Raw genomic sequence first — 23,869 nt, 5'->3', positions numbered from 1 at the left:
AAATAACATTTAATTTTATAATAATATTTTATAGAACTTATTTTGGAGGTAGAAGTTAACATTTACTTCAAAACTTATGTGAGGGAAAACTAAAATTTCTAGGTTTTAAAGAGTTGGTGACTAGGAATGACAACGAGATGGATTTGGAATTAGAGAACCCTCTCCCGTCTCCCCTCCTGTGCCCTAAACTATTCCCCCTGCCCCCACCCCACTACCCAATAAGGGTGCCCCATTGGGTGGTTCAAATTAAACTTCTATTTTTCATAATTTTTCATATATAATATCAACAAATAACTGTATAAATCAATCTTTTGAACTTTTAACTAAAATTCAACATGAAATTAAGTTTAAAATATACTTTAATCTTTTAAAAATATTTCTCCGTATTTATTAGCATAACTAAAGTAATATCTGCTACTATTATTATCTTATTGCAAACATGCAATACACAAAAAAAAAAATTCAGTAAACCAAAAATAACAAAATCATCATTTTACCACACAAATCATGATATCATGAGTTTTCAAATTATAATGTATATGTCTGTATGTGTATGTGTGTATGTCTATATATATATAGAGGTGGGGATAGTACCAATACACATCCCCACCACCCCTACTATATATAATATGTACATAGATATTGACAAATATTTACGTATTAATTAATTTATTTAATTTATAGGTGGGGATAGTACTGAGACAAATTCCCGCAACCCCTATTCCCACTCCGCATTTCTCTCTGCCCCATTTCTATCCCTACGGGGCGGGCATACTTACCGATCGTGACCCCTCTCCATCTCTTAATCCCCGTGCCATTAGAAGGGCCAATTTAGAATGAAAGTGAATAAAGTTGGCATCTATGGTGCCCTATGGTTAGGTGACCTATAGCATCGAATGGTTTCATTTCTAGCTTTGAATAATGAAACCATGAAGATGAAGTCTCAAGGACCAATTGTCGTGCCTCAGTCAATCACCTCGATGATGGATCACGCAACGGAGTGATACTTGGTATATAATTGTCTAATCAGCAAATCTTTGCAAATCATTGATGGTTGAGATGTTGCCAAGTAACAAGGTTTAAAACTTTAAGAATTGTTCTATGGGATAATTGCAGAAACCTCCCCTGAAATTTCTGACATTTGCACTGACCTCCCCTATCAATTTTGAAATTGTATTAACCTCCCCTAGAAAAAGTTGGAACTAATTTAAAAGGTAAAAGTGTATGAAATTACTAGAGTACCCCTATTGGATTTGACTTTACTGGATGAAAGGTTTGAGTACTTTCATCAAAACCAACATTTAATTTGTTAAACAAATTAAACTAATCAAACTATTTCTGCATAGTTAAATTAATTAACTAATTAACTAATTATCTAATTAACTAATTTCTATTTTATCTAATTAACTAATTAACTAATCAAACTATTTCTCATAGTTAAAATAATAACTAATTATCTAATTGTTAACAGTTATTAACTAATCAAACTATTTCTGCATAGTTAAACTAATTAACTAATTAATTAATTAATTAATTAACTAATTAACTAATTTCTATTTATCTAATTAACTAATTAAATAATTATCTAATTAACTAAAGCTGTTGTCTGTCCGAAACTAACAAACTATTTGCATGTTAAACTAATTAACTACTTAACTAATTAATTAATTAACTAATTTTGTTTATCTAATTAACTAATTGTCTAATTATCTAATTAACTAAAGCTGTTGTCTATCCGAAACTAATAAACTATTTGCATGTTAAACTAATTAACTAATTAACTGCATAACTAATTAACTAACTAATTATCTAATTAATTAATTAACTAATTAACTAATTTCTATTTATCTAATTTACTAATTATCTAATTAACTAATTAACTAAACTGTTGTTTGTCTGAAACTAACAAACTATTTGCATGTTAAACTAATTAACTAATTAACAGACTATTTGCATGTTAAACTATATGCAGTACGCATTACCTATTTAAAGTATCGGCTCTTTATGGATATTTTACTTTCAAACATTTAATTTATGATAAAAATATCAATATTTGTAAGTAAAATTCAAAAAGTGTTACAAAAAATATCAATATTCTTACTTTCAAATATTTAATTTATGGCCCTATGCCTCTCCCTTTTTGTAAGAATATTATTGTAACACTTTTTGAATTTTACTTACAAACATTGATGTTTTTATCATAAATTAAATATTTGAAAGTAAAATACCCATAAAGAGTCGATACTTTAAATAGGTAATGCGTACTGTATATAGTTTAACATGTAAATAGTCTGTTAATCAGTTAGTTAGTTAATTAGTTAATTAGTTAAGCAGTTAATTAGTTTAACATGCAAATAGTTTGTTAGTTTCAGACAGACAATAGCTTTAGTTAATTAGTAAATTAGATAAATAGAAATTAGTTAATTAGTTAATTAATTAATTCGATAATTAGTTAATAGTTAATAGTTAATTAGATAATTAGTTAATAGTTAATTAGCTTAACTATTAGATAATTAGTTAAGCAATTGTCAAGCAAATAATAATGGTCAAGCAAGATGAGGGCAAAATTGGACGAAATTTTTTATCTCACTTCTACAAATAATTTTTTAATGGGACATCAAGCTGTCAAGGAGGTTTCTGCAACGAATTGTTACTGTTCAGGGGAGGTGAATGCAATTTCTAAACCTAGAGGGGAGGTCAGTGCAAATGTCAGAAATCTCAGGGGAGGTTTCTGCAATTTTCCCTTGTTCTATTCAGGACACACGATAGAAGATGGATCTATTTTTCACTTATTTGAACAAGATTTTATAATTCAATAAATAAATAATAATAATTGAAATTTATAGCGAGTCCATCCTTTCTACTTTATATGCTTTTTCTGGGCTATACTTTTAAGGACATAATAGAAAAACCCAAAATTTGAATTTAATACAAAGAGTACTTATGGAATAGCAATATATTCAAAGATTTATAATTGTGCCTAAAATAAGTACTAGAGGTAAAAGGTAAAATAGCAAAGAGTTTTTTTTTTTTTTTTTTGGTTCCCCTTATCAACATCTGGCATAAGAGTGACTTCTAATATGTCGTTGATAGCACATACAATTACTCATCATTCTCTTTCATATTTAAAAATAGATTAATTTTCTATACATTAATAATGTATACAGTATTAAATCTGAATGCATACTATTTGTTTCAAATTTTGAATTTTAAATTTAAATTAATATTAATTGTCATGCATTCGAATCTAATAGCATACACAGTTTATAAAGGATTAATTCTTAAACAATTATACATATTGTGATGAATGAAAGTTGGGGGAGGCGATGAAGAGGGGGCACCATATCAACAGTGTACATAAGTTTCAAAGAGAAAAAGCATAGAGGGACTAAGACCCTAAAAGTCTTCGCTTTGGGTCCTCATTGCGTCAATGAATGATTTCCCATCTAGTTCACGGGAAAAAAACGCTTTTAAATAGTCAATCGTACTAATTCTTCTGAAAATTGCTGGATTTTCAGGGGGGGTAAGACTTGGCGCTGGACCCATGTCACCATCCACTTTTGGGAAAAAGAACGCTGCAATGGAAAGCCTTTCATTGTGCAAATTCACAGTTGCCCGATGCTCAACACTCTTGTAAATCCCATTTGTCACAATCTGCATCTCAGTTCAAAAACGTCACATTGTTCCCAACTGTGTACTATGTAGCATACATTCTTATAAAAGTTCAATTAGGCTCAATAATAGGATATGGTTAACAGGGTAATCTTATGAGTCCACCCATAACTACTGTTATGCCCCAAAAACACTGGAGATAGAATTCATAAGCTATACCCTGATAGATCCAGGACATGATTTGTAAGTAACTTGTGTAATTAGCATTGAAATCAAGAAAAAAAGTAAATTCCTTTCTGAAAATCAAAACAAACTTGTTGGAAAAAAAATTAGTACTTTTTTCAAGATGTTGAAAGGAAAGCAATTTGAATTTCATATGCCACCACTTGTACATCACAGGTAAGCAATGATTTGAAGGGTGGGGTGGAAGAGCATGTACAATACTAATATTTGAATTTATTGTGCCCAAGATTTACATTCTTCAGAAATATTTCTCGAATAATTAAGTAATTAATCAATTACGTTGGTTACTAATATGAATAAAACTACTTTTTCAATATAAAGACCTTTTCATCCATATATTTTATGCTTTTTTTTTACTTTATAAAGATACGTGTTCCATTAAAGTGCTCAATATTCTATCAATAAACAACATTAGTTTAACTCTGACAAAGTAGCCAAAGTTAGAAGTTAGGCACAAATTTGTCAAAAGTTAAATTTTGGGATGAAAGCCACACTTTGTCCTGGCCTCATTTTCTAGGCGGTGCAAGTTGATAATTAGTCTTACATCAACCTAGTGTGGGCATACTAATCATAATCGGAAAGATCAACCTACTGTAGGCATAATAATCATAATCGGAAAGATTATCTCTTGAATCCTATTAAAATATGGGAAGGACATTCTAATTTCCATATATGTTCATAATTGTAGAAACCAATTTGAAAATATCACATAAGGGAGCCCAAAAACTAGATAGATGTTGTAATTATATAAACAGAAAAGTAATATGAAGAGATTGTTCATACTCACATTCCATCTTTGGAGAAAGGATTTTGAGCATGATTACCTCTAAAATGTCTCCAACATTGACTGTGAATGCATTAGGAAGTGGTACAACAGGAACCCAAGCTCCAGCCTTTTTGATTTGGAGGCCTTCCACTTCGTTGACTTGAAGTAATATGGTAAGCCCATCAGCATCAGAGTGGGGGCAAAGGCCCATCACTAGCTCAGGTTGGGGACATGGAGGATAATAGTTCATCCTCATTGTTTGCATCCCATCTTCAAAAAGCATTGTCATATCTTCAAGCTTCATTCCTAATGCTTTTGTCATTTGCTCAAGGACCTTGATGGCAAGGATTTTCAATTCCCTTGAGTACTGATCTAGAGTTTCTCTACAATGTTAAAAAAATGTAAATAAAAAGTAAAGAATATCCAATATATAATAACAATGCACAATGCTTTAGATGTTAACTAATTTTTTATGCATGCAAGGATGGATGTTTTATCATCATCTCACGGTGACACGGCTTATTAATTTTCATCATAAAGACAATTAAGAAGGCAAGATTTAAGAAAGGGATAATTTCATAAACCTTCTCTAAGATTTTTAACAATTTCATTGAGCTCCCTTAAGGTTTCAAAAATTACACCTACCTCTCCTAATTTGACACTTTTGGTAACCAAACCTTAGACTTGGTCAAAATTTTTAATGAATATCCTAAAATACCCTCAACTTATAACGTTTGAATTACTTTCCAGAACAATCATAATATATTTAACACAAATATACAAAAAGAGTGTGAAGTTTTTAATACCATATTTATTATTTGATAAGCAAAGATGACAATAGTTCTATCACTATGATAAACTACTTTTAATGGTGATTTACCAGGGTATGTATTTTTTAATTTGAAAAAGAAAATACCGTCATAATTCTTTTAAAGTTCGTAGAATTTTGGATTGGTGGAATTATCATAGCTTGGTAGAAATATTGGGCTTTTTTTTTGAGTTAATGTTGCTTTTGGTACCAAAAAAATCAGCAAGTAAAAATTAGATTGCATTCAAAGTCATAAAAATTGTCACTAGTAAAACATTTATGCTGTCAATGTTTATATTTTATGGTTTTATTGGCAAAAATACAAAAAGGGAGGATAAGAATAGAATAAGGAAAGAAAAATAATTATTAATTTCATTCTTTGTAAAATTATATCTAACAAGAGAGTTTTATTAAAATGTTAAAACTAATATTGTCATTTTATGTGGGCAAAGGAGGCAAATGTTATTTTTATAACCTCGAGGGAGCTCAATGAAATTATCAGAAATCTGAGGAGAGGTTTCTGAAATTGTCCCTTTAAGAAAAGCAAGAGAGGATATATTTTCCTATACCAGAGAGAGAGAGAGATCTGTAATTTATTTTTTGTCAATTGTCATGATCTACTCTATTCATACTCTAACCTATTCTAGGGGGAGACTCAACTGAATCTAATAGGGAACCGACGGGGATTGAATTACCATCGGATCAAACTTTTTTACTCTAATATATTTTAGGAGAAGGCTCAACTGAATTCATTAAAAAATCGATGAGAATTGAATCACCGTTGAATCAAACGCACGCACTCATATGGATTTGAAAAAACCACATATAGTTGCAAAGTGATGGGATAAGATTTGAACATTTAACCTCCCACTCCACCAAGATTTTAAGTCATTGGGTGGCCAATAGCCATATGATTAAAAGAAGAGAAATGTTGGAAAACCATTAAGAATGAGTCCAAGGTAAAAAAAATAAGAAGAAAAGGCCTATCATGTGGAGACTTTAAGAGAGATAATGATCAAAATATTCAATCCTTAGGACACTTTGTGGCTGATAAGCTGTCTTTTTTTTTTTTTTTTTTTTTTTTTGGAGTGGCTGATAAGCTGTCTTGATCATTACACATGGAATTTTATTGAAGGGATAACATTCGATGTGGCAGAAGGTGGGATGATTAGCACGGGGTAAGAATTGAATTTTATTGATCATTACAGAGGAAACCAAAAAGATTCATTGGATAAGGTGGGATGATTTGGCAGAAGTAAAGGGGAAGGGAGGACTAGGATTCAGGGAGTTACAAGACTTCAATCAGGCGTTATTAGCCAAGCAGCTACGGAGAATACTCACAAAGCCTAATCTACTGATGAGTAAGGCAATGAAAGCAAGGTACTTTTCAGGAGCACCATTATGGACAATGGAAAAGAAACCAAATGATTCGTGGATGTGGCAAAGTATCCTGCAATCGAGGGAACTGCTAAAGGAAGGATTGAGGATGAGGATAGGAGATGGGATCACAGTACATATGTGGAAGGATAAATGGTTGCTTAGGAAGGGTAGTGGGCTGGTAAGACCGAGGTCTGATAATGGGGAAAATGTCGAGAAGGTAAGTGAAGTCATTGTAGATGGAAAATGGAACAAGGAGCTACTAGAAAAGGTATGCAATGAAGCGGATGTGAAAGAAATATTAAAAATACCTTTGAGTCTGGAAGTAGGTAAACATAGGTTATATTGGTGTCACTCATCCACAGGAGTGTACACAGTTAAGTCAGGGTATATGGTAGCTAGGGGGCAAAAAAAAGAGAAGAAGAGAAGGAATACAGAGAAGGAAAGTAACAGTAGTAGAAATGAAGAGCACACAGGAATATGGACAGTGCTGTGGGCAGAACATTAAACAGAAGTTAAAGCATTTCAGATGGAAGTGTCTGAAGAGGATAGTGCCCATAAATGAGGCCTTTAGAAGGAGGACAGGAATAGGAGATCCAATGTGCAAAGTGTGTGGAACTCAAGTGGAAAAGCTAGAGCACATCATGTTTTTCTGTGGAAATGCAAAAGAAATCTGGAGGAGAGCTCCAATAAGCTGGGATGGTTTGGAATGTTTTCGAGAGAATTTCTGGTTGTGGTGGGAGGAGTTGATGCAAGCGACCAGAAGAGCTGAAGGAAAGGAGCATATAGCCTTAACTGTGAATATACTATGGCAGATCTGGAAATCAAGAATGAAAAACAGTTCCAGAACAGTAGAAAGAGTGCAATGAGGGCAATTAATAAGGCTCTTATGGAGTGGAATGAGTACCAATCAACCCTGGATGAAACTGAAAAGCAACCAGAGGAAGAGGAGATGGAGGAGTATGACAAAAGATGGGCGCCTCCGACAGGACAACGAATTAAAATCAACACTGATGCAGCGCTACAGGACCATTGCGGACAAGCAGGGTGGGGAATTGTGGCAAGGAACAAGGAAGGCAAGCTCGTCCAGTCATGGGCTTTACCACAAACAAATTGCACGGAACCAAAACTCGAGGAAGCACTAGCAATTCGGAAAGCTCTCCAGGTAGCAAGGCAGGAAGGATGGCAGGAAATTGAAGTTCAATCGGACTGTCAAAAAATCATAAAGAAGCTGCAACAGGAAGTTACGGAGGACAGCACATGTGCGACGGTATTGGAGGATATAGGAAGATTGAAGAAGCACTTCAAGTCCAGCACCTTTTCTATTATTAGAAGAGCAGGCAATGTAGTGGGCCACAAGTTGGCAAAATTTGCATTAAACTGTTGCTTGATGTAATCTGGAAAGGCGACTTTCTCCCCTGGCTAGTCAATGCCGCAAGGGACGATTTAACAGAGCAGTTGCTCTGAGTGTATCTATGGATAAGCTAATGAAATGCCGTTATCGTTGTAAAAAAAAAAATAACATTCGATGTTTCATGCCGTACGTCGGCCCCTAAGACAGTACGACTTCCAAATAAATGCATCTACATAATAAATTAGATATATATATATATATTATTACGTGCATCCGGATATTCTCTGCTACAATTTTTCATGTAGCAGCATTTGGCTTTATTATTGCCTCCTCGGTTTCAATTATATGTAAAAGGTTTTTTTCTGTGCTGCCTACCAGCATTATCAAATTTTTTTTTCTGAATAAAGCATTTTAGTCGTCAATGGAAATTATGAAATACTTTTTATAAACAAATTGTGACCTAGAATAAAAGAATAATTGAGTGGTTATCGTCTTTTTTACCCCTCAACAACTGAATGAGACATATATTATTATTTTTTTGGACAAAACAAAATTCACAAACAGTGATTAAGATGCTGCATAACCATTATCTACATCTTTCTTTATTTACTGTTCTTTAAGATTTAAGACAAAGTACTTAATTACCTCATCAAGTCCTTTATTAATTTGCTTATTAGAAGGGAATTATATAGTTCAAGTCCTATATTTCAGTGATGAAGATTTATTGCGTACTTCCGTCTACCAATTAATCCCTGATTTCCATAAAATAAAATCAATGCAGTATTTGTAATCTATCGATTTCCCCTCTCCTAATTTTCCCAAATCTCTAATTACAACCCTTAATTCATAAACTTCAATGCAATGTTGGTATTACAAAGATAATCGACATTGCCACTGTAGAAAAAAAGGAGCAGAGGACATAAGGAATAAATTAGCACGCAGTAGTATATAAAGAACCAAATTAACCACCACTGCTATAATAAAGGACCAAAATGTTCATATTTCCATCAATTAAAATACATGAAAGAATCAAACCGCCACACTTAAATAATGTCTCTTATTGTAAATCCAGTTTATAACTCATAAAAATCATCATTTTATCTCTTTACAATTTCAATTCTAGACTTTCAGTTTCTTTATATATATCAAGATGTTGACAATTTATGTAAAAGAAAATAGAAAGATTACAGGTACGGTGATTTGCAAAGTTACAGACTACTAACCACTTATTTTCTTAACCTATTACTAGTCTATGATCATCTTATCCCTAGCTTTTAAGTATTTTCACCCACAAAATTTTAAAATTTTAGACAAGTGTAGAGAATTTTAGATGCTTATGACTTTCAAAAGTTATACTATGTGTGATGTTACTATAGTCCTCATGTGTTTGACAACACAATTCATCATTTAAACTTAATGTATTTAGATCTTAATATAGTCAGATACATTTGATAACAAAAAATTGAACATCTGAATTAATTAAGTGCCATTAAATTTTTTAGGCAAAACTTGCTATAAAAAATAAGTGATAAACTTTTTACTTATCACCGAATGTGATATATACTCAAACGTATTTGATTTAATATTTAATAATTCAATAATTTAATGGATTCAGATTTCAGATTTCAGTTTTCAAACTTCAATTTTATCAAATGCACCCTAAATACAATGATATGAATGTGTGTGCAAATTTTCTTGTACCTGAATGGAAGAGGAAGGTTGGGAAGTAAATGAGGTTTTCTCAAGTGAGTTGGCAGAGCGACCATGAATAGCATGTCACCCCAGTTAAGTTTTTGTTCCTCCGATACAACAAAGGCCTGTCCATATCCTTCTACATCGCCCGGTTCTTGGGCAAATCTCTTCTTCTCTTCAATCGTCAAATTGAAAAACTTTTGCATCTCTAGTTTCAGTTTGTCCACTAATGAAGAGCTCACTCCATGATTAATCACCTGGTGACAAATTGTACAGTCACTAATTATTTGGTGCTGACTATTATAACACTTCTCCATTTTAACAGCGGGCATGTATATCCATTTAAATTAGATGATTGTCCTTGTATAACAATTCAAAGAAGATCCTAGGAAAAGCAGGAAAGAAAAGGAGATCACTCCTATTACATTCTAGTCATGCATTATGTAATACTACTAGAGAAAACCAAATGAGTTCATATATTAGGGTAGGCATGCTTGCTTTTGACATAAAATTTCTGGATAATTACAAGAAAAGAAACATTTCAATATGAAAAAAAAAACTTGTGGCAAGATATATCATTTACCTACAGTCCTGAAAAGTCATAGTTATTAACATAATAAATATTTCAGAATTATTTTATTCCCTTGAAAGTAAGTTAAAGTTGTGGTAAAAACCAAATTGAAATGACTGGTAGATTTTGAGCAAATACTATTACAATCAGACTCCATTATTAGGTCAACAACAATACCTAATATATGCATATACAAATACGAAATGACAAACCTGGAAGAAGCCCCATTCTTTGCAGGCAAAATGCAACTTTTCAAGTTCTGGATTCACTGATTCATCCGAAAGCAACCTTTGCATGTCAATTACTGGGATTTCCTCTGTGGAGGCCCCATCAAGTTTGGTTGGATCAGGTCGTATGTATCGGGGTGGAACTGATGCAAATTTCTCCTTAGCCAACTCCTGAACAAAGGATACTTTTAGAGAGCTTCCCAAATTTATCATACCAGATTCCATGTTTGTGGTTTCTGTAAATCTCTACCTATATACATATATATATATATATATATATATATATATATATATATATATATATATATATATATATATATATACACGTAGCTCCAAGTTGCAATTGATATCAATTCGTGATCAAGGCACACTTTATATGTATCACTAGGGGGAGTATCCATGTATCGCGCGGGTGTTTGGTGCCTGTAATTAGAGAAAATTTTTCACTGGACCAATAATAATGCATTCTGAAAAGCAATAATCATCAAATATGACAAAACTAATAATAGTACATTCTAATTACAGCACATCTACAAAACTAAAAATTTTCATTTGTTTTTTGTGGAAATGCAAAAAAAAAAAATTAATTATGTATAAATTAAAAAAATTACTAATTTAATTATTGGCACTTTGCTCATACGTTGGATGACTGGTAAGAAAGTCGTGAAGAGTTAGTATTTTTATTAATGAAAACTTTTCCCGTAAATGGCCTGCTCTTTATGGCTTTTCTTCGTTATATGATCAAAATACTATACTTTTTTGTATTTATTACGAATTCACATATTGTGACTGTGAATTAAAATTTTTTGAGATCATATTTTCATTCATTAGTCTTTTTTTTTCATATTATCGTTAGTTTGAATGAAAAATTTAGTTGCACGGTGTTTGGGAGAAACTTCTAAAGTAACTATATAATCCTAATAATTTTTATAATTGGTTAGCATATTTATGTCATGGTATATATTGTTGGTATGTTTTTATTAATTTTACTAAATTGTTTGGTATATTAGGTGCAAAAAAATTATAGTTTCACAATTTTTTAAAGGTAATAAAGCAGTGGAGAAACAATGTACAGTGAACGAAGGAATTGGAGGGGAAAAAAGATTACATCCGGACATGTCTTATTTGGTTTATCTCCACGCGCATTACCACTGCAACATAATGATCCGTAAACTCCTCATTTTATAAATATACGTGTCATACTCTGAGATTGCACTACAAAATGTAATTTTAAATTCTTCATGGAAACTTCTCTGGAGTGATGTATTCCTTTATCAATTTGTATCAAAATTGGATTAGTCCATCTCCAAAAATTGATGACTTACAAAATAGGATCCACATACTTTGCTACGCAGATGAGCTTGCGATTGTTCATTATTAAAGTAGACAACGTCAGCCTAAAGAGAGCACATCAGTGCCCAGCCTGTCACAAAATATCAGTGCCAATTGTACTACAAAATGTAACTACTAACACAAATATTTAACCATTCGGACATTGAAAATACAAATAATAATAACGTATCTAATAATACAGCAAGTTTTATCACTTATTAAAAATTGTGTCTCAAAATCAATCTCATCTAGCTAACGTTCGGACTAAAACTATTTAAACCATCAATTGCAATTGCTCTATCAATAGTAGAGAATCTGCCTCCAATTTGAGACTTTTCCCAAACTACGTATATACAATTAATATGTCGTTTGGAATTTGCACTTCAACTATAAATGGATTGGTTTTAGGATAGAATTTTAAATTTAACATTATTACCCATGGAGTTGTTTTGCTTCTTAAATGACTCGTATACATCAGAGGTGTTAGGTTTATGAGTAAAAAGATTACATCCCATATTGGTCCGAGAGATGGAAAAAGAATCGTTAATATTTAAATAAGGACCCAAGGCCTATTGGCTTAAGTTTTTGGATCAAAGTTGGGTTTCTAACTTTCATATTGGACTCTTTGGCGGACTCTCACGAGATGTTTCCCTCTATCAAGAATTGGTTTCATACCAAAGCAAACTATTATTGTAAATAAGCTAGACAGATTACCTGTTGTTCAATAGTTTACTATCCATACTTCGTATAAGACATAATGCACTTGTTTGTAACTTTCAAAAGATTTTCATGTAGGAATTTTTTGTTTTGAGGAAAAATGGATAATTGTAAACTAATTTCCGAATGACAATAGCGAATGGATAGTTACTTAACTGGCATCAATAGTTTAAGTCACGGGATCGATCCCCTGCAATCACAAGTACTAATTCTACACACAAAGGCTACAATCTTTAGAAACATAACAATTCTTTTGCGTTTGCTAAAAGTTGTCCCTTCCCACTCTCATGCCTCATACAAAGCAATAGTATATACCAATCTCTCTCTTTGCGTACTCAATACTCATGCGAACATGTGTATGTGCATGTGTACGTGCCAGCAGGCATAAAAGGGTAAAAGAGAGAGGCTAGTGTGTTTATAAATAAATGTGTGTGTATGTGTGAATGCGCATGCGAGCAAGCATAAAAGGGTAAAATTCAATATTTTGCTCCAAAGTCCACACAAGACAAATAATACATTTTCTCCTCACTAATTCAATTGGATCAATAACTATAGGAAACCTTCGATTGTTTTTAACGCCATGTAATCCCACAAATAGATGCCATCATGTGGATGTCAACACATGAAAAACTATGTTTTTAGACTCGGACTGAGTATCAACTCAGTTGAATTCAGAAGTCAGGGGTTAATGGATTCGATCGGGGTTAAATCAGATAACGTCATAAATAAAAATTATTTAAAAATTTAAATATTGTATGTAAAATACTTAAGCACATGTTAATATTAATAAATGTATATTCATATATATTTGATGTTTGAAATATATTTAACAAGAAAATACAAAGAAATTAGAATGATCAAGTAGCAATTTATATTATTTAATGAACATTAACAAGTTTAGAATTAAAATTATGGACTTGACTGAAAAATAACACCAAACTTTAGGACAATATTTGTAAAGTACGAAATATTTGAGATATATTAATAATTTTTAACAACCTAGGGATCAAAACATAATACTGAAAATGCTTTAACTTTTTCAAAAAAAAAAAAAAAAACTTTGACACCAATAGATTCTTCCAGTTTTTCTCGTCAAACTCAGTCGAATTTGATTTTTTACCTGATTTGACTGAATTTCTATCTATTCGATTTTTTAGAATAACTCAGACTAGACACTTGTCCGATTTTCAATTCGATCGATCGAACCAACATGTCCAGTCCAAGTTTAAAAACACAAATGAAAAACACAGGAAGAGGTAATGCTCTTAGAAGTGATACTTCAGAGGTCTAGCTCATTTGGTCCATGGACTGGATGAGGTTGGACAAGTGTGTTAGGAATATGTCATAAAAGGGCTTCGTTGCATTTTGGGCTATATTAAACTAAGACTGGGAACTGAAATTGTCTTTTCGTATTGCCACATAGATCGGATATTCAAGTTGAATGTCATTACCTTCAAAAAAAAAAAAAGGTTGAATGAAACATTGGACATCATTTTCGTGATTTTAATAATGGCTTAAGTCAAAAGACATGTAGTATGCTGACTTGGCAAGAGTTTTTTTTTTTAACCTCTTCTATTTTTTTTGTTTACGAATGGAAACCCTCGCTATCACAAATTATTACATAGACCCTGCCACTTAGACAGACCTTAGGCAGGTACCCCTCCCAAGTGCAGTGGAGGTGGCTAGGCTGGTCAACGGATCAGGGTTCTGATCGAAACTGAAAATTCTGAACCCAACCCGTTTTTATGTAGTAAATCCAGACCCGACCTGTATACCAATGGGTCTTGATCTTAGAGTTTTGGAATTGGGTTCGACGGGCAGTGGGACGGATCTAGGTCTATTTGGAAAAAAAATCCAAATTTAAACATTTTAAAATTAAATCCAAAACCAAACATAAATCCATCTCCAAAATTAAACAAATCAAATTACAAAACTAAATCACAAATAACTCAATCGTCAATACAAAACTAACCACAAATCAATCTACAAAATCATTACTAAATTGTTAATTTGGTAAAAGAATGTATTTAGAAATATTCATATTTTATAATTATTAATATATTGTTTGGATCCGGATTGGAATCCTATATTCCGTATCCAACCTATTTTTTGTTAGAGTAAACGGATCCGGGTATTGGAATTATTTCTCAACCCATATTCAGAAAAAATTATCCGGCCTGAGCCGAGTTCGGATCCAAACCTGACCTATTGACACCCCTAGAGGTAGCCAACCTAGGCCATGGGCCTTTTCTATCGCCCATTGGCCCCATTTAGATAAGTAGGGAAGACTTTTTTTTTTTTTTTATAATAGGCACAAATAAGAAACAAAAACAATTTTAACACATATAAAAGTATTTGGGAAGAGAAGGAGAATAAATATACAAACAAACATTTAACCATTTATTAACTCAAAACTCAATCATAACAATATCAAATTGTAACTTTTCGCTTACGACAACTTACAAATCTAAACTATGATATTTTCCCTCAAATTTACTCTCAAAACTCGACTCAATTTTTCAAGTAATAATCTACTACTCTAGTAGTATTTATGCATTATTAAACTTATTAAACAAATACAATTATAAACTGGAACTTATTTGGAACTGATTTGAAATCTCCTAAACCAATATAGAAACTAAACAAACAAGACACCGAAACAAGAAACTAGAAGAATTAGAAAACTAAATACTAAGATAGTTGGGTTTAATTTCCTTTATTGCCTTCCTTAAACCATGCTCGTTATTGTGCTCACCTCCAATGTCATTTCGAACTTGAATCTCTATGAAAAACTCAGTTGCAGTAGACACAACATTTAACTCCAACTTATGATTGATTTTTAGTTTCATCTTTACACGTAACAGTGGTTGAAACTTATACTTTTTGAACAATTTCTTACCTTGATCACTTATGTCAAAAAAGTTAAACATGTTCATCCAAACTCCATTCATTACTCCACATCACCAAGAAAATTTTCCAAGACTAGAAAATCATAGTTGCCACCTCCAATGTTTTTAACATCACCATATTTTTTCTTTAATTTTTTCACACTAACAATTGCATCAATTTTAACAATCGCATCTTTCGCTTCAAAAAATTCATCAACCGCAATGAAATAAAAAATTTCTCTCTTATCACAATCTTTAGTTACATTTTCCATATCACTAACGACTTCACTTTCTTTCTCAACCACATGTGAAATTTCTTTTTCAGCCACAAATTTTTCTTCATGTGTACCCATAATTTCTGCAATTTCCTCTTTCTTTGACTCATTAAAAAAAAATTCTCCTACTTCATCACAAAATTCTTCTCCGCCATGACCATAGATGATAGGGTGCGATTTTATCATTTATTTTATTATCAATTTTCCCTATTACCTGACCCAATGTGGATTATTTGGTGGATTCTACTCATTTTTAGTATTTTGCGTTTATTTCAGGGAGTAGAACGAAAATATGTTAACAAGTGCCTATTTGACAGAAAAGAAGTCCAAGTCACAGAGTTTATCTCGGGGGCATTGTTGGCAAAGGCAAACTTTTGCCCATTTTAGTAATTGCCGAAGACAAAAGGGCGAGAAAGGGGAGTCTTCTTATTGGATTGGCTGCCGCACAGTAGGAGGATGCTTAGTTAGTACTTAGATACGAAATGGAGATTGCAGGGGATTAGGACTATCTCGGGAGAGCTTTTGCTCTCTGACTTTTCGTTCGTTATTTAGGCGTAGCTTCAATTCACGCATGTCAGGAGAACATAGGAGACCTTTGACTTTTCTTTTCGGCTTCTAGTATCTTTTCCTTCCTTCGTATGATGAGATGAAGGGAAGACACTAAATCAACCTCTGCAACTTTGCTTTTCGTTATGCCTTCGATCGAATTGAATTTGCCCATTTTCCAATCAATAGCCGCTGCGTTCTATTCGAGTTCGTGTGGGTCTTTCACATTGGAGATGAACTAAATTCCCTTTTCTAGTCAAGAAGCAAAGGATGTTTTGGCTCACCTAAAATTGTGAGATCGATTTAATTTTACCTTTTTCTTTTATTTATTGGTATTCGCATATTCCCTGGTTACAGTACTTATGATTGTTTAATTAATTGATTGTCTTGGATCCGGATAATTAGTTAATTTGATAATCTATTGTCAATTGGGACGTTAAATCTGTAATTGTTTAATTGTCTCAAAATAGTGATAACTGGCATGATTGGATTTGTGTCAGGGAAATACGCGGGCTAATATAAACTAACCCTGGTAGTGCGTTATTTGGTTAGAATAGAACTCCTCTAATACGTAAGGCAATTGGAGAATTAAATCTTATGGGCGTACATAAGATTATTTCTCAATTAGAGCAGTGATTAACGAGCGTACCTTAATCATCGACACAGTAAGGAGGAGTTAACTGTCATCGCTTGTTTGACAGTTATAACCTATTTATTAGTAAATAATTGGAATTGCCTTTGTTTCAATGATCAATTAGGTGAACCATTGCTGGCGTTATTTCTTGGCTAGATCCTTAATTATCACTCATTTGATTTTAGTAAATTGTTATTTAATTTCTAGTTGGCTATTTTATTGTTGTTATTTTATTTTTAGTTGAATTGCTTACATTATCACCCCTGATATAAAAACACCCCCCTTGTCACTGTGAATTTGAAAAGAAACAATTACTCCCAGTCCCTGTGGATTCGACCCTACTCACCGCTATCTACAGAAATTACTTTTAATTTGAGCAGGTTTCAGGCTGACAACCTGTCAATAGAAATTCATCAAAATTTTCCAAACCTCCGTTGCTGTATTTACATCTATAAATTTTTTGGCTACATGCAATTGGACTTGGGTGTTGAGATATTGGAATGCCTTGCAATCTAACTATTTATTCTTCTCTAACTCTTAAACTGCTGGATAATTCGTTCCTTTTATAGGTTTCGTGAACCCCTTTTAGACAAAATCCCAAATTCCAATAGCTTGAAATTTTTTTTTTCATCATCCAACTCCAAATTTCAAAATCATTTTTACCATCAAAAATAAAAACATCACAACGTGATGAATAACATTGATCCATGCTTCAATTTCATGAACAAGCCCTAGAATCAAAGTCCAGACCTCTAATACTTTGTAGGAAAATAGCCCATAGGATAAATAATCGAAACAAATCACACACTCGAAGAAATAGCATGGCAGCGAAATATTTATAAACAAACAAACGGAACGGGCTCAAGAAAGAAATGAAGGAAACTAATTCCTAAACTAATATGAAAACTAAACAAACAAGACACCAAAACAAGAAATTAGAAGAATTATGAAACTAAATACTAAGATAGCTTGGTTTAATGTCCTTCAGCTAGTGAAACTAGTTATGAAAGGAGTTTGGTAGTCATCCCTTTCTTATAGTCAATCTTTCCCTCTGCATCTCTTTCTTCTTCTCTCGTTCTGATCATTCCTCATTCTTGAACTAATTCTTTCCTTCTCTAGTTCATTTTTCTCCCAAATCAGTACTTAATTTGGACTCCAATGCTTGAGTCCCTGATAGTTGTTGGTATGAAGCGGTTGACTCTGGCTGCTTGAATACCCCCTGATCATGGCTGAAACTACTTGTTTTAAGTGTTTGAAGGAGTAGGTCAAGAAACAGAAGCAAGGTTGAACAAGGCTCTGGCTTCCATAGGAAATTTTTATCAGCAGTTAGACTCCATGAATAATTTCCAGCAACATTTTAAAGATGAGTGGGAAAGTAATGGCAAGAAGATGGAGTCCATGATTCATAATGTGCATCAGAAATTCAGCTCCTCTATGATGTTGATGTCTTGTAAAGACAATCAGAAAGTGATCTGCGAAGAAGAAAATTTTGGGATTCCCACCTCCTAGAAGCAACAGAAGTTGCTGTCCACCAATGAGCCTGGAGCGACTACTAAGGAGAACTGGAGTAGGATTCCTTTTCCCAGTTACTCTTAAGGTTGAATTACCTATGTTCTTTGGGGATAATCTCAGGGAATGAGTCAGAAAATGCCATAAATTATTCTTGTTTTACAAATTTTTTTGATGAAAATAGAATGAATGTGATTGGAATGTATTATGAGGGAATAACAGATAACTAGTTTCTAGTGGTCAAGATTGAAAAACCTAGCTAGTTTGTCTTGGAAGGAATTAAAGAACTATCGTGCACACATTTGTTGACAGAGGAAATTTGGAATAATTCAATAAGTCGCAATAGATTGGTAATTTAGAATAATACCAAGAGAAGTTTGAACAGTTGAAAACTTTGATGCTCCGCAGGAGTAATAAGACTTAGTGAACGACATTCTGTCTCCAGTTTCATTAGCGGGCTTAGAGAAGAAATTAGGCATGGTCAAGATGTTCAAACCTGAGATTTTAATAGTAGCATTTGACGTAGACAGATTAGACAAGGGGGTAGGCAGAATGTGGACTCCAGATTTGAATTATATAAAATCAAAATTGGCCATGGTATTGGAACTAATAGCTATAGGCTCCCTCATTATCGAGTTGAAAAAGGAGCTTCTGCTAATCAGGATTCTAGTCCTAACATCATATAGAAAATTTCACCATCCAATACCAGAGGAATAATAATTTTTGTTTCAAGTGTGCCAGCAAATTTGGAGCAGGACATCAAAGTAAAATGAAGCAGCTGTATCTGATGGCAGAATATGAAGAGGAGGAAATCGAGTTTGCAGATGTCCAAGGGAAGCAAGATGAGGTTACCAGTAATATTGGGGTTGTGGTAGACATGTCATTTCATACTTTGTCTTCAGGGCTCAAAAGAAAGACCATTACTCTACAACAGGTTATGAGAAGTGTAGTAGTGAACGTATTGGTGGACACTAGAACTTCTAATTGCTTTATCAGTCACAGCTTAGCAAAAGATTCTGATGACTAAGTTACTAGTACGTAAGCTAATTGTAGTCGGCGAGTAAGTGCATTCCACATGACATTTTGGGCTTTTATAGGAGTGTTGTGGCACATTAGGTAAATGTTGGAAACAAAATGTAAATATTGGAAGTCCAGGGAGAGGACAGATCCAATCAAAACAAAGTTTATTCACCATTTTGTTCCCCTGAGCTTTGGATTTGGAGGTACTCATACTTTACCACCTTAAACCTTAAGAGTGACTTTCTTGAGAAAATGCCGTGCACGTGGGAAGCCTTGAGAATCCTTGCAAATCCAGCTCCAAGATGTGCTAAACCAATCGTGACTAGTAGTTTACTAGCATTAGGAAACAAGAAAGAAGGAAACTTCAGTAGTTGCCTTATCTCTTTGTTTTCCTTATTTGCTGGAAAAACCAACGAGATGAGGGACTAGTCATTGTTTAGATTAGGGAGATTCTTCTATTATTCGTCTTCGTCCCGAGGCGAGGCCGCAAGACAGGAGATAATTCCTTCTTCGTGCCTTTACTCTTCTTCCGTGAAACATATTAGATTGTTTTAAGAACAAAGTTTGATATTCATGAATTCTACTAATACGCGTGGAAATTTCTCTATGAGGCGTGGCTAAGTTCCTCATCTAGTCGAAGATCAACTTGAAAACTCGGTTCAAAGATCTGTGAGATCGAATTATTTTACTTATTTCTTTTATTCATTGGTATTTGTACGTTTTTTAGTTTAACTTTTTATGATTGTTTTGTTATTTGAATGTCAATGGCTCGATATTCAAATTAACTTAATAATCTACTGCCAGATTAATTGATTGAATCCGTAATTGTTTAATTGATTAATACCAGTGGCAACTAGCGTGATTGGTTCCATGTTAGAGAAACGCATGATCTAATTTAAACAAACCCTCGTAGTGTATTTGTTAGTTAGGGTTGGATTTTTCTAATTCTTAATGCAATTTAGAAATTAAATCCTACGGTCGTACTTAGGATTATTATTTGGTTAGAGAAATAGTTAACGGTCGTATCTTGACTATCGAAAAAGTAAGGAAAGGCTCTATTAATGAGTAATTGAATTATCTTTGCATCGATGATCAGTTGAATGAACTGTGTCTGAAAAGTTTCACCTTTGGCTAGAGTCGTATTGGTTATTAGTTAATTCTTGTTTATTTCTATTAGTTGTTTCATTAGTTAGTTAATTAGTTATTTTATATTCTCCAAAAATCCCCCATACTTCGGACTCTGGAAGAAACGAATTATCCCCAATCCTTGTGGATTCGATCCTACTCACCGATATATACAAAATTTGTATTATTCTTGACTAGATAATTATTATTGCACAGGCTCAACACCTGTCAATTTTTGGCGCCGTGGCCGGGGATTGGTGCATGATAATTTGTTTCTTTTTTAGTTCATCTTATTTTTATTTCTATTTTTTCTCTTATTTCTTTTTTTTTTTAGTAGTTTATGGTTGCTGACATTTCGTATTTTGGTGATAGACTGGATTTTATTCCTACAAAAGGAAATGAAGCTTATGTTTTTTCTGATGATCAATATTCAGATTCACTAAGCTTTCTTATAGACAAAATGGCTGCTGCAACTTTTGGGATTTGTTATGCCACAGATCATTCAACCAGTATGTGCTCTGAATATCAAATTACATGAATGTCTATCTGATAGGTTGCAATTTTATCATTTATTTTACTATTAATTTTCCATATTACCTGATCCGATGTGGATTATTGTTAAATTCTACTCACTTTTGGTATTTTGCATTTATTTCAGGGAGTAGAATAAAAATATGATAACAAGTGTCAATTTGACAGAAAAGGAATCCAAATAACAGAGCTTATTCCTGGGGCATTTTTGGAAAAGGAACACTTATTCCCATTTTGGTAATTACTGCAAAAGAAAAAGGACGGCTAGAGGGCTTCTTCTTCCTGGTGGGAGCCGCCGCACAGGAGTTGCTTAGTTAGTAATTTGATAGAATAGGAATAGATAGCAGAGAACAAGCAATATCTTTGGCTTTTGACTTTTCTTCGTTTCTTTAGTTCTTAGTAGTTTTTTATCTTCTTGGTACGTAGGACTTTTAGCTTAGCTTTTCTTTTGACTCTTCCTTGGAGTCTTGGGTGGATTTCTCCTGCGCATGTCTGGAGCAATTGGAGGATTCAATCACTTTTTGTATTCTTTTACCAATTGAACGAATTGAACTCCCTCAATCAAGGACAATGGCCGTGACTTTCTCTTCAATTTTGTATGGATTTTTTGCATCAAATATGAACTAATTTTCTCACTCTAGTAAAGGGACAACGGAGGCTCTAGTTTGTCTAAAATTTGTGAGATTGATTTAATTTTATCTTTTTCTTTTATTCATTGGTATTCACATATTCCTTAATTGCAGTATTTATAATTATTTAATTAATTGATTGTCTTGGATCCGGATAATTAGTTAATTTGGTGATCTATTGTCAATTAGGGCATTAAATCCGTAATTGTTTAATTGTCTTGAATTAGTGACAACTGGCATGATTAGGTTTGTGTCAAAGGGATACGCGGGATAATCTGAAATAACCCTGGTAGTGCATTATTTGGTTAGAATAGAGCTCCTCTAATACGTAAGGCAATTGAGGAATTAAATCTTACGGGCGTACCTAGGATTATTTCTCAATTAGAGCAGTAATTAACGAGCGTACCTTAATCACCGACGCAGTAAGGAGGGGTTGACTGTCATCACTTGTTTGACAGTTATAACCTATTTATTAATAAATAATTGAAAATATTTGTGTATCGATGATTAATTAGGTGAACCATTGCTGAGACTATTTCTTGACTAGATTTTTAATTATTATTACCTTGATTTTAGTGAATTATCATTTGATTTTTAGTTTCCTATTTTATTTTATTTTTAATTGTTTCCTTGTTTTAGACCTTTAATTATTGTTACTCTGAGTTTAGTGAATTGTCATTTAATTTCTAATTAGTTATTCATTTTTATTTTTTATTTGAATTTTTTTGATTGTCGTCGTTTATACAAAATCACCCCCTGTGTTACTTTGAATTTCTTAAGAGACAAATACCCTCAATCCCTGAGAATACGACCCTACATGCCCTGTCTACAAATTCATAATTATTTGTGAAAAAAAGCCATCCCATTCGAGTATATTGGATCAAGCAAACTTTTCGGGAATAGGGTGAATCAAGTAACCCATTGCACACTTAGAGTCCCTACTCCAGTACTTGGAATCGGGTGTTGGCTACTTTAACTGGCAATTAGGTTTATTTTTATTATTGTACAGGGTTCGACAACCTGTCAATTTTTGACGCTGTTGCCGGTGACTGGTATCAATTGTTTATTTCTTTTTAAATTCATTTTTGTTCTAATTTTTTGGTGCTTTTCGAGTGTATGCCTCGTTCTTCTCATACAGGTGAATTAATTTTCGATCCCGAGATAGAGAAAACTGTTCATAGAACAAGAAAAGAGACTAGACAACTCAGAGAAGAGCACTCCAGTGCTACATTTCATAGACTTGAGTCAGAAGTTGAACTAACAGATTCGTTTGGTGACATTTCGAGTGACCCTGATTAAGAAGAAGTCACCATGGCTACTGCATGAACACTAAGGGAGCTGGCTGCTTCTGATTTAAATCAGCAGCCTTTGTGCATTACTTTCCCGAGTTTAAGTGATAACACTCCTTTTGAACTAAAATTTGATCTAATTCATCTTCTGCCATCTTTTCATGGTTTACCAGGTGAGGAGTCTTATAAGTATTTGCAAGAGTTTGATGTCGTGTGCAACAGTATGAAGCTCTCGGGCATTACCGAAGAGCAAATAAAAATGAGAGCATTTTCCTTTTCCTTGAAAGACTCTGCAAAAAACTGGTTGTACTACCTACCACCAGATAGTATCACCACGTGGGACTAACTGAAGAAAAAAGTTCTTAGACAAGTATTTTCCTGCGTCTCGAGTTGCAAGTCTAAGAAAAGAGATTTGTGGCATTAAGCAACACCCAGGGGAATCGCTTTATGATTACTAGGAGCGATTCAAGAAATTGTGCATCAAGTGCTCCCAACACCAAATAAGTGAGCAGTTGCTAATACAATATTTTTACGAGGGGCTACTCTTCAGAGACAGAAATATCATTGATACTGCGAGTGGAGGGGCACTAGTGAACAAGACCCTTCGAACAGCATGGGAACTAATTGAGGGAATGGCTGAGAATTCGCAACAGTTTGGTACGAGGGAGGATGTCCCGATACGCAAAGTCAATGAGATATGGACATCCTCTATCCAGCAGTAGCT

General features: G+C 33.4%; 1 protein-coding gene and 1 non-coding gene across 3 annotated transcripts; both read right to left on the bottom strand.

Moving 5' to 3' along the window:
* Nucleotides 1-3,236: 3,236 nt before the first annotated feature.
* LOC113708725 (oxoglutarate-dependent flavonoid 7-O-demethylase 1-like) lies at nucleotides 3,237-10,912 on the bottom strand. 2 transcript variants are annotated; one of them, XM_072064851.1, is made up of 4 exons: nucleotides 10,636-10,910; nucleotides 9,862-10,109; nucleotides 4,680-5,004; nucleotides 3,237-3,654 (listed from the first exon to the last, which is right to left on the bottom strand). In XM_072064851.1, exons 1-4 carry the CDS (start codon nucleotides 10,873-10,875, stop codon nucleotides 3,397-3,399), a joined length of 1,071 nt encoding a protein of 356 aa, XP_071920952.1. In that variant the 5' UTR covers nucleotides 10,876-10,910; the 3' UTR covers nucleotides 3,237-3,396. The 2 variants fall into 2 exon arrangements, with proteins under 2 accessions (XP_071920952.1, XP_071920953.1); XM_072064852.1 differs by having other exon boundaries at nucleotides 3,559-3,654; nucleotides 4,643-5,004; nucleotides 10,636-10,912.
* Nucleotides 10,913-23,540: 12,628 nt separating this feature from the next.
* Nucleotides 23,541-23,647, bottom strand: LOC113709171 (small nucleolar RNA R71). Its single transcript, XR_003452592.1, has one exon. It is a non-coding gene; the product is annotated as a small nucleolar RNA R71 (small nucleolar RNA).
* Between the last annotated feature and the right edge of the window lie 222 nt (nucleotides 23,648-23,869).

Source organism: Coffea arabica, chromosome 9c (assembly GCF_036785885.1).
Source record: "Coffea arabica cultivar ET-39 chromosome 9c, Coffea Arabica ET-39 HiFi, whole genome shotgun sequence".
NCBI lineage: Eukaryota > Viridiplantae > Streptophyta > Magnoliopsida > Gentianales > Rubiaceae > Coffea > Coffea arabica.
This window is presented reverse-complemented; position numbering and strand designations above follow the sequence as displayed.

Excerpts from the sequence above, each read along its gene's own strand:
- LOC113708725 (XM_072064851.1), bottom strand. The coding sequence starts at position 10,875 with ATGGAATCTGGTATGATAAATTTGGGAAGCTCTCTAAAAGTATCCTTT. Across the intron at positions 5,005-9,861 it reads AACCTTCCTCTTCCATTCAG|AGAAACTCTAGATCAGTACT; the intron begins GTACAAGAAAAT and ends TTAACATTGTAG. Across the intron at positions 3,655-4,679 it reads ATGTTGGAGACATTTTAGAG|ATTGTGACAAATGGGATTTA; the intron begins GTAATCATGCTC and ends ACTGAGATGCAG.